Below are 11,270 nucleotides of genomic sequence, written 5' to 3'. Positions count from 1 at the left end.
GCCCCAAGAATGAGCAATGCTCTCAGTTTTCCATCTGCAATAGGGGGCAAGAGCCAAGGGCAAACCGCCGACAACCGAGTATTGGGACCGGGAGCATTGGTTTTGTCTTCTCCTCCTGCTGCTGAAAGCCTCCAGAAAGAACTCCATAAAGGCGGCTTTTCAAGGTTCAATAGAAATTCAAATGAATTTGTTTCCTTTGTAATGGATCTCTGAGTCAAACTTTCCAAGAGAGGGGAGAGGAAATATAATCAGAAAAGGGGGTTATTCCTCTTCCAAAAGAGGGAGGAAATTTAAACTAGTCATCTTTTATCTTGTCATCTTCCTGACCACAGCATTGTGAAAAAGCCCACAAGCAGAGACAGCAACACACATCAACGCAGCGGCCCTGTGCTCTTTCTATCAGTAAATCCTGCAGGGAGGAGGAAGGGAAAGCACAACATCTTCCATGCCTCTTTTACTCACGTCACACCTCCAGAAAGACAGAGCTTTACGCAGACCTGAAGCAGACAGCTTTCATTTCAGTGTCTCTGTGCTGACCAGGTGACAAAACCCACTGTACTGAGCCACAAGAACACAAACATCCTATGATGTGAGAGATGTTGCATGGGGCACTGAGCAGTGGGACATACTGAGTTGCCAGAAGTTTAAACAAGCAGGTAAAGACAGTTTATTGCATGAGAATGCCAATGAGTACAAACAGATTGAAAGCAAAGTGTCCACTTAAACACATTCTCCAGCTGCTTTTGTACAAGGAGGACAAGACCACTGCCTCCAAGCCTTGTCCAGACCTCCAAAGCCCATTGGCATTGCTCTGCAGCAGGTGATGGAGCAGAGCTTCCTGCCAATTGAAGGCTGATCTGAATTTCTAGTCTGCACTTCTCCCTTACCTCCCATCTAAAAGAAAGAGCATTTGGATGCAAGGGTGTCAAGCAATATGAATCATCGTTAAAGTATTTGGTTTAATTAGACAAGGATAAAGAGGTTTAAATAATGTCACTGAAATCTAATTCTCCGTATTAACCTCTGTCATAAAGCAGAAGAGTGAAATCAGTAAAAGTGAAAAAGTGATGGTTTAGCTAAGCTTATTTGTTACAGCCACTGCTCTCGAACAAAGTGATTTTTATGGCCATGAGCCCCTGTAAGAGCAGAAGGCAAGGTCACGATAGCAATACATCATTCTAGGGAGAATCGTACTGCAACTCGCATCTGGGTTTGCAGGAATAGGAGGCAGCTGGGACTGGCTACTTGGAGAATAAATGCTTCTTAAAATATGATGCATCTAAGGTGCAGCATGGTCTGGTGTGATGGATGACTCGAAGCAACCCAACTAAGCGGCAGCTTATCTCGTGTCTTTGCGAGAGATCACTCTACATGGAGACCAAGAGAAGGCTGCAGGGCCTTATCTGGGCTTCATTTACACTCTGTAGTACAAACCCAGCCTTCTGAAAGCATACAAAGATATGCAAGACTTCAATTCAAAGTAGTTTCTCTTTTGGTTTTGTTTGAGAAGTTGACTTTGCTGTTTACTGTGTTTTGGAAACAGAGATGTGAGAAGTGGATGAAAACAGGAAACTAAGAAGAGAAATGAAGGCTTCAAAAGCAAGCTGTGCACTTTCCTCATCACAGACAGAGAAACATTGCTCTTAAATGCTATTTAAATTCATGATCAGTCCACCTTTATGCTTCCATGAATGCACTTCGTCGAGCACCAGCTCTGAGTATGGCTCTTATGTAAGGAAATACTTCAGGAGCAAGCAATCAGACTGACTTCCAATGTTTCTGTGCACAGAGGCACTTCTGCTTATTGCAGTTGATGTTCTCTTGACCTAGCAGATAGGTTGGAGGAAACAAAAAAAATCAGCAACATCTGAGCCCCAAGATCTGACTAGATTTAGGTTTCTTCTTCAGGCAACCAAATTGCATTGCTTCTTCATTACTTCACCTGCAAGAGAATCCTCCAAAGGTTTGTTTTTAAAAGGCTTTATAAGAATCCAGCTACAGAACTGGTGGGTCCATACATACAAACATTCAGTGAATAGCATAAAGGATGACAGCAACAAAAACGCCATGGGGAATAAAAGATAAACTCCTTAAGGCTCACTCTAAAGAGGATGTCTGAACAGCAGTCATTTACTACCCCAACGATCATGCAAGAAAATGATATCATCAGCAAGATGAAAGACTTCAGAGACAGGAACATTTGTTACTTCCCAGCCAAAAGACTCAACCTGAACACAAAAGCTTCAGCTCCACTGCAGTGGGATAATTAAACACAGGAGTAGCAGAACAGCAAAGGGTTTTGATTTGCCATCACACGGACCTTTAAGGTGCATTCAAACCTCGTCCTGAAGATAAATTTGCATCCAGTTATTGAGACAGATTATCTGGTTCAAGCAGACAGAAGCCTGAGGCCAGGCAGTTTGGTGGCATCTTAGAGCTGCATGGCCATCCATGTGACAGCTCTGTCTGCAGCAGAAAGGACAAGTATGGCACTGCACATAGAAGGAGTCATTCTGACATGCTGACGAGGTATGGTTCCCAACTCCAAGCCACAGGCAAAGAGTCTTTGTAGTGCAAAGTACAAAGAGTTATCCAGTCCAGATGTAGCTCATAACAATGACAACCAAATTCTCTCTGGAGGGATACGGTGTTGCATGGCATAATTCATTACAAGTGAAAACTCTGTGAGCCAAGAGAGAGATATAATCTAATTATTTCTGGTTTCACAAGACTGAGGGAGAGAGGGAAATTTAAAAGCAAACAATGCTGCGTTGCTCAATGTGGAATGCTGCAATATAAAGAAGGGAAAATTAAAGCCCTGCAAAAAACATGTCAATTTTCAGGAGATATGGCACTAACATACATTAATATTTCTGACAAGCCAAGAATGTCAAATTTCTAAGCACGATATGAATCACATCGGAATTAAGAACAGCTGAGCCTGCATAACAGATTATATAAGTATTCACGAAGCACAGGAAATGCTCAAAGCCAGCAAGCTCAGCTGTATATATGTTTATAAGTAATAACCGTTATGCTACATGCATCTGATAAAAAGCTGCTTTATTGACAAGACAACTACAAATTAACAAAGTTTAGTTAAGACGCTGAACATCTGGGCAAAATGTAGTGGCAATCAAGAACACCCTTTAAAACACGGGGTCTGCTCTCATTAAAATCTGTTCTGTTGCTAAGACAGAAGGTGGGCTAGAGAATTGTGAAAGCAATTCACATTTAACAAAGGGCTCCCCACCACCCCCCTCAAAATGGTAGACTTCAGAAAATTCTGGTAAAATGGCTTGTGGGGAAAAATAATCAGTGTTGCACTCAAGCTTGGGAAGAAGACGACACAAAATGTAAGACTCAATTAGCAGCAGAGGTCATCTGAAGCCACTTACCAGATAAAACTGAAGTTGCCCTGATCTGGATCATCTTTCAAGGAATGTCTTATTTGGAACTGATTAAAGCGCTTGCTAATAGTGGTTGCAAACAACCAATGAGACCAAAGGAAAACCAATCCATTTCATGTACTTGGATAAGAACCAACCAGAAGCAGAATACAGAGCACAGTACTAATAACGCAGATATGTTACTACAAGTTTGTTGGGGCAGCTTTGGAGACCGTGTGGGGGTTTTGTTGGGTGTTTTCTCATTTTGTCACAGTTTTACATCTCTGTAATCACAGCACTAAAAAAAGAAGTCTCCATCCTTAACTGCCATGCCCAGTTTGGAGCAGGAAATCAAAGTCTCCCAATCCTCAGGGCTGGTGACTGAACCATCCGAAACCAAAAAGATTCCTTTTCTGGCTCGCTAATCATTAGATAGCTTACCCTTGAACAAGGAGTAGATTCTATTTGCTGTACATCAGCTTTCAGACTTAAAATTTCCTCTTAGTGGCATCTCCCTTCTAAAATGCTTTTCATTCCCCTTTCCCAGCCCTTTAGGGAATATATCAAAGATGCTGAGAAGTCTGCAAAACACCGCAGCAGTTGGGGGAAAAAAAAAAAGTATTCTCAGTAACACTTGTAGCACTCAAGCATGTTAGCTGTAAGGCTACATAAAAGTCATTTTTCTTTACAATCAAGTGAGCTTCAGGAAGGCATAGAGGTGCTTTCAGACCCTTCAGAACGCATCTGCCCCCATCACACGATGTTCTTGCAAACATGAAGATAAGCCTTCAGTGTTCAAAACTTACCTGAGACCTCACAGACAGCAGTCAGCAGCACTGGAGAGCCCAGATGTGGAGGAAACAGCTGGAGTTCCCATTTCTTTGCTAGACAGCTGGAGACTTCCCAATAAAAGACAACACAGCTTTCGATCCCAAGCTTTTCCTGCTCCAGCTGCACGTTGTGGATCCCTGGGGAACGCATTGGCTGAGGGATTCCTGGTAGCATGGTTTCATAAAGCAATGCACATATCTGGCTTGTTTCTTATGAGATTAAATCACATCTTGAGCTTTCTTTCGGTTAATAACATGAGCCAAGAAGTTCAACTACGCAGAAAAGGCTCAATATGCTAGTGATACGGAACAAACTTCCACCTTTCAATACTTTCCTAGTTTCAAAGAGCTGTACAAAGCCTTTGAGGCCACAGTAGCCCCAACCCATGCAGAAGCAAAGAAGTTAAAAGCTTCAGTGCGGGTGGCTGGGAGAACACACGGCAGAGGCAGCATGGACCTCAGCTCCCTGATCTTCACTCATTTTCATCAGCTCCATCATTTCTGCTCTCAAAGAAGCAGAAGCTTTAAACTACGGTAAATAAAAAAGCCATATACTATTGTAAGAAGAAAAAAGGGTGCTTTGCTATGTAAGTATACTTCCTTATCACCCACTTACCACCAGCATAGACTGTATACTCTAAGCAACATCATTTGTCAACAGCTTGTAAATAATTTTTTTTTTTTATAAAGTAGTAACATCAGCCACTGTTTTAAACTTAACAAACGAACACTCAAATGGGAAATACGATACATAAACAGGAACAAAGTCTTTAACAGCATTTAGTAAACACACCAGTGGCCAGTCTGTTAGGAACCATCACCAACAGTTCTAAACACAACTGCTGATTGTACAGCTTATGTACCGCACTGATGTTTGTGCAGCGTGCTACTAGGCAATGGAAAAACATCTCCCCCCCCAGCCCTTTTGCTTATGTTTTCAAATCTACTCTGCTCCTTCTCCAGTTTTTTGGCTTTTTTTGTTGTTGTTTTCTTTTTACTGTTCAAAACCTTGCTGCAAATTTGGCTTGCACATCCCTCACGAAGCCAATTGCTTCCAGTTCCCATTTGTGTGCCAGGAATATTCACATACATCCCCCTTACTCAACTTTTATTAGTAAATGGACACAAAATGGATTCATCTGTAAAATATGACCTCTGTACGGGCAATTTCTGCATTTTAGCCAGCATGTCAAACTTATGGAAAACCCTGAAGTGGTTACACTGGAACCAGAACAGGGAAAACCCGACCCATTCATAGTGAGAACAGATCATTCTCCCTTTTGAAGCCCAGCTCTAGTGTGCAGGGAGCTTTATGCTCTTATTTCCTGACAGAATGCACATTCTATTGCATGAAACATCTGAACTGCAGCTTTGGGGAGGGGGGCAAACTGCAGTACACAATGCATTGGCAGTATCACATGCCCAGGAGGCGATAAAAGGAGTAGAAGAGACAGACAAACATTGAGAGGAGATGTGTAAAGTGGTATCATGTTATTAAAACATTACATTGGAAATCAACAGAACATAAATGGAAAAAAAAAAAAAAAAGGTTTCAAACTTTTTTTTTTTTTTCCTTTTTCTTTTAAATCTGAGTTGATCCGAAAGCAAAAGCTTACATTGCAAAGGAAGAACAGAATACATCATGGCATTGGTAACACAGAGTTGCATGGAAGCCAGACTTGTGGGCAGGGTGCAAGTTGCTCATCACAGCGTCATCGTGGGCTCTGGACAGATTGAACTGAGAAAGTTGGGATCCCAAATTTTTCATCTATCCAGGTCTTCCTTAGTAAACATGCTACACATTCTCTTTTGCCTCAGGGTGTTTCTCTGATGAGTTTGTCCAGATGTGTTCTCCTACTATAGCCAACTAGAGCCAAAAAAAAGAATTTTCCACGCTATTCCAAGGAAGCCAAAGTTATTCCAAGCATGAGTGATAATGAATTTAAAAAACAAAACCCAAAGAGCCAGAAACAAATCCACGAGGAAAAAAACAAAACAAAACAAAAAAAACAACCCACACTCAAGAGCTTTTCAAACTAACAAGTATTGTCTATAATGTAAATAGTTTAGAAATATGGTAATTAAATAATCTAAAAAACACTCTTACTCTGCTGTACATTTATAAACAAATATTTACAAAAACTTTCCACTTTGTTTTAAAGGATGAGGTTTGCAGTTTGTTAACGATCAGAGTCTTTTACTCATATTGATTCTTTGGTGTACTTGCCAATTTTTTAAGGTTTATTAAAAGTGTTCAACTGTGAATTTTACGGTAATGGATCTAGGCTACATAACAAATCTGTATTATGCACTTCTCTTTCCACATTCTAGTTCAAATGAAAAACAAAGTCCATTTACTTCTTCAAAGTATTTGTGCACGATAATTTAAATAATAAAAAAGACCAGATTCCACATGAAATTTGGGTAGGATTACTGGTGAGTAACCCTACTTCACCGAGCACATGTATAACTTCAGAGAGCAACCAGGACTATCAGCAGGCTCAGAGATACACGTGCTGCAGCACTTTGTTGAATCGAGGTCTGAGAAACCAGCCCCAAGAGATGGCCTGGCATATAGGAAATGATGAGGGCTTCCCTCCACATTGGGGAAGGGAAAGAGGAGAAGATGAAAATGAATTAAAAAGAAAGGCTTTTTACTGGCCTGAAATGTATGTGTTCCCTTTAGACGTCAGCTACTTAAATAACCAAAAAACAAACCTCAAACAATAAATAATGGAATTACACATTTCTTCATTAAATAGCATTCTTGTTACCAACAAGTCTTCCATAATTTTCTTCAGTCACAGCAACAGACAGAACAAATAATTTGCCTTAAAATAGATTGCAACTAAAATATACTCTAGATTACCTTAGAAAATATTACTGTAAAAATTCAGTGGGAAAAGATATTGGTTTAGACCAACTTACAAGTGTAGTGTACAATACTAAGTATTTAAAAAAAAACAAGAAGCAGTTTTAAGGTTCTGATCTTGCGTTACAAAAAGAGAAGATTCATGCTTCAAACCCACCAGCTCTTCCTTACATCATGTCTCTGTTCTGCAGAGCTTTTAGATCCTAAGGGTTGACCCTTCCTGCTTCCACCACAGCTACAGGCACTCACACACACTCAGCCATGAGTGCTCACATTAACCTGGAGCTCACATGCTGCTGAATGGGCTGCACTGGAACTGGTGCAAGCTGGAGATCAAGAGGCTCCACATCCCATCACCAATGCTCCAGAATCTCCAAAATCACATATGGTTTGGAAGCTGAATGCAGTATTGGGCACTGCAGGGAGGGAGAAGCCTTCTCGCTGCCATAGCTCTGCTGCATCCATTACTAGTGAAAAGGTTTGTGCTTCAGGTAAACCACAACCCAGGGTTACAAGGTATTAAAATGAACTAGCAGAGATAAACAATGTGAGTAAACCTGCTTCTGCCTTTTTTTTTTTTTTAGTATTTTTAATACTAAATATTTTGAAAGTGACAGTGTTAAAATTAAAAGCCACCATCGGTTCCTTTCATCTCCCCGTTTCCATTGGTATAATGGGTACAAAACACTCCTGACACTAGAGGGGCTCTTCTGGAGTCAGTGGGATGGCAAAAGAAAAGGAGAAGACATTGGCAAGAACCACGTGATGATTCCATAATCTCTTGAAAATAAGGAGGGTGGAACAACTTCAAGTTTTGGCCCAATCTTTCTTTGATAGCAAGAACTTCATTTGTTATGATCAGAAACAAAACTCATTAGCGGATCTTTTTAATACCTAGCATGAAGAACACATCCAGTAGCCAAATTTCAGTACTCCTTTCAGTTGCTGCTTTTAGATTACTAGGAAATCACTTGATGTTTGCAGAATTTAAACTTGCAATACCAAGAGGGTGCTTTCTTGTTTGTGCGCATATAAGGTGCAGCTGAACACAACTTATGTGCACTTCCCACTCTCTAAAATAAATTGAATTTCAGAGCAATAATGACAACAAATCTCATTACTGCCTTTAAAATAAAGGGTTTGGCCAATTTCTTTTCTACCTATTTTTTTTTTTAATGGTTGTAATTTGGCTGAGAACCCACAGATAAAAATCCAACTGAAAGTGAAATAAAGCAGGTTATACATTCATGAAATTCAGGGATTAATAACGAACAGCAACTGCCACCATCATCTCAGTAACGTCCTATTAACACTGCAGCGAGGCAGCAGTTCCTATTCTCACAAATAATGCACTGAGACTAAATGAGGAATAGTGGGGAAAGGAATAAAAAAGAATAAATCACACATAAAGGGAAAATACATCAGAAAAGATTATTGCACAGGAGGCACTGTATGAGAAAAATATATCAGCTTCAAAATTCTAGGTTTTGTTGTTTTGTTTTTTTTACTCTTAAGTTAATGTGTAAAATACAGAGGCTACGCCTCTTGATAGTGTTCCATCACTGTTAGGATGAGACGAAAAGAGCCACCCGCTGTACAGGGAACGTCAGCAAAGAGGGCTGAATTTGATGAGCATCTGAACTACAGGAAAGAGGAAGAGGGCAAAATGAAAAGACCCTCACATCGAATCAAGTGATATTATTACTTTTTAAATTCATAAATTATCCTCATACAGTACCCAATTACATTTTGATTATCGACTCTTCCCTATCCTGCAAAAACATCCACCCTGGTAGAGACAAAATGCCCCAACAGACCACAGGGCTCCAGAGGTCTATCGGTATCTTTTTGCAGGACGGGCACCTTGATTTCCAGACTTTGATAAAAGCTCTGCTCAGCACGCCAATTCAAAGCAACCCCCTCCGTCGTTTGGCCACATTCCACCTCCACTGCAAGTCTGCACACTGAATGTGAAAACAAACAACTGAAAACCCAACAGCAAATTCTAAAATGCGACATCGTATAGAAAGCTTGGACCTTGTAAACTTGGACCAAGAAACCAAAAAATTAAGACCTTCTAGCATGTGGTATAAAAAACCCAAGGAAGTGTATACCTGCCTTCTGACTTCACAGAAAAATCAGAATTTGCATAGGATATACTTTGTGCAAGGCAACAAGCCTCTTCAGTATCTGGAATATAACTAATCTTGCTCAGAGTTCTTCTCTTCATGGATATCAGATATCATCGAATTTGTGTTTTAAGTAGTCTTTCATAACCTTGGCAATGGGTAGTTCGTCAAGTAGTTTTAGGTTTTGAAGGCCTATACACTGTCGGATTTTAATTCGGCATAGATCTTGCAAGTTTCTGGGCTGTCCTGAAAAGAGAAAAGGAACACAAAAGTAAAACGATCACATTTTAAACATGCTTTAAGAGAACATTTACTCTGTAAAATAACAGAATTGCTGTCTTCTGAGAGAAAGAAGGAAACTGCATGGACAAAGGGAAGGAAAAAGTTACAACAAAAGATGGAGATTAGTACCTTTCTAATGGATAATAATTCAGTGAAATCAAGGGATGAATCCTAAAAGCACTGCCATTTACACACACGTAATTTTACTGATGTCAATGTAAAGAGACATCATCCATGCGAGGATTCCCCCGAGGCGGCAGCATACAGTCAAGGCTCTGCAGAGCAGCAGAACTAATCTGTACAACTTTTTGTGCACTTTTTTTTCCCTATCCTTCTGTCACCTGGGAAGAAATAAAACACAGCCTTGTTTCTCTTCAAACATTCAGACAAGAACTAGTACGGTCATCTGTGGTGGGAAGAGGCAGTCCCCTAGGAAAGCAAGGCTTACCAAAGTTATTTGAGGATCGCGTGGCAGAGTTGAAGACTGCTTTTTTCCCTTCTAATGAAAAGACAAAGCCTTTAGGCTTCACACAGCCACAGCTCCGTCAAGCAGAAAGGGATGAAAATATGAATTAACCACTGTCCACAGCAAACCAGCTTTACCAAAATCACGCTGATTTCTAGCAAGGCTTTTCGAAAGTAACTGGTTCCCACCTTGAGAAACAGCCCTCCATACAACATAACATAGGAAAGGTTAATCTAGCCTTGTATCCCAAAGTACCCAGCGACAGATCCAAGAAAGGAAAGAAAAAATGAGAGCAGAACAACAGTCATTGAGAAACACTGTCCCAATACACCCCTCCAGCTTTCAGCATGCAGCCTTCCTGCAGAGGGGCCCCCATAGATCTGGGCCTTCAGTTGCTGTGCCCCCTGTAAATCTGTCGAATGTTTTTTGAACCCATTCACATTTTCAGTATCCAAAACATCCTGTGGCAACACATTTCACAATGTAACGAGGCGTCGGCTGGAAAACTACAAAGCACTTTTATTTATTTTAGATCTGCTTCCTGATTGCTCTGCCGAGTGCCTCGCATTCTTCCAGTTGCAAAAAATAAGTGATGAATAACAGTTCTTGTGGCAGTCATGGCTTTATATACCATACCTCCATATCACCCTGTCTTCCACTCACCCTCGGTGCCTCTTTCAAAGCTGAAGCCATTGACTCTAATTAAACGTTTATTCTAATTAAAAATTTCCCCACCAGGAGCCAATCCAGCCCCTTGCCCACGCTCATTGCCTGCCTTCTTCATTCTACTCTATTTTGAAGTCAGCCCAATAACAAATAGTTATTGTGATCACTGGCTGCATCATGGTCTGCAAAAGGAGTTATACAACTACAGCACCCAGCGCTGGTCAGATGCAAAGTGCTTGGCAGAATGGTGTCAATAGCAAGATAACTCACCACCAACCTAAAAGTAACCCAGTATTGCCTTTAGAAAGAAATGTACAGCAACTGCATTGAGCTGGGATGGCACAGCAATTGTACTGAGCTGTCTGAACACCTGCCCCTTTGAGAGACACCAAAAGTCCATTAATGAAGCAACTTGGCCACATGCTCTCCAGCCCCAGCCCCATTCAACAGTAGGGCAGCAGGGCAGACCTGCCTTCCACCAAGACAGTGCTGCCTCAATAGACCTTGACTTTATGAGTTTACTAGATGTTCTTGCTAAGCACAGAGTAAAGAGATTGTGAAACTATTTCCTGTTTTCTACTTTGAGCATTTAGTACTTGGTTTCAGTTGCCCCTTATAGCCAGTTCCCCTTTCTTT

At 40.9% G+C, this 11,270-nt stretch overlaps 1 protein-coding gene across 2 annotated transcripts in view; it reads right to left on the bottom strand.

Annotated features, from left to right (window-relative positions):
* Nucleotides 1–5,691: 5,691 nt before the first annotated feature.
* Nucleotides 5,692–11,270, bottom strand: part of ASB7 (ankyrin repeat and SOCS box containing 7) — a 29,409-nt gene continuing 23,830 nt past the window's right edge. The window contains exon 5 of one of the 2 annotated variants that reach the window (XM_015873203.2): nucleotides 5,692–9,466. In XM_015873203.2, coding sequence (XP_015728689.1) covers nucleotides 9,327–9,466 — 140 coding nt within the window. In that variant the 3' untranslated portion in view covers nucleotides 5,692–9,326. The remainder of the gene's footprint in view (nucleotides 9,467–11,270) is intronic. The other variant, XM_015873202.2, reaches the window with a different exon arrangement.

This window comes from Coturnix japonica, chromosome 10 (assembly GCF_001577835.2).
Source record: "Coturnix japonica isolate 7356 chromosome 10, Coturnix japonica 2.1, whole genome shotgun sequence".
Taxonomy (NCBI): Eukaryota; Metazoa; Chordata; class Aves; order Galliformes; family Phasianidae; genus Coturnix; species Coturnix japonica.
Note: the sequence above shows the minus strand (reverse complement) of the source record. Positions and strands in the feature narration are given on the sequence as shown.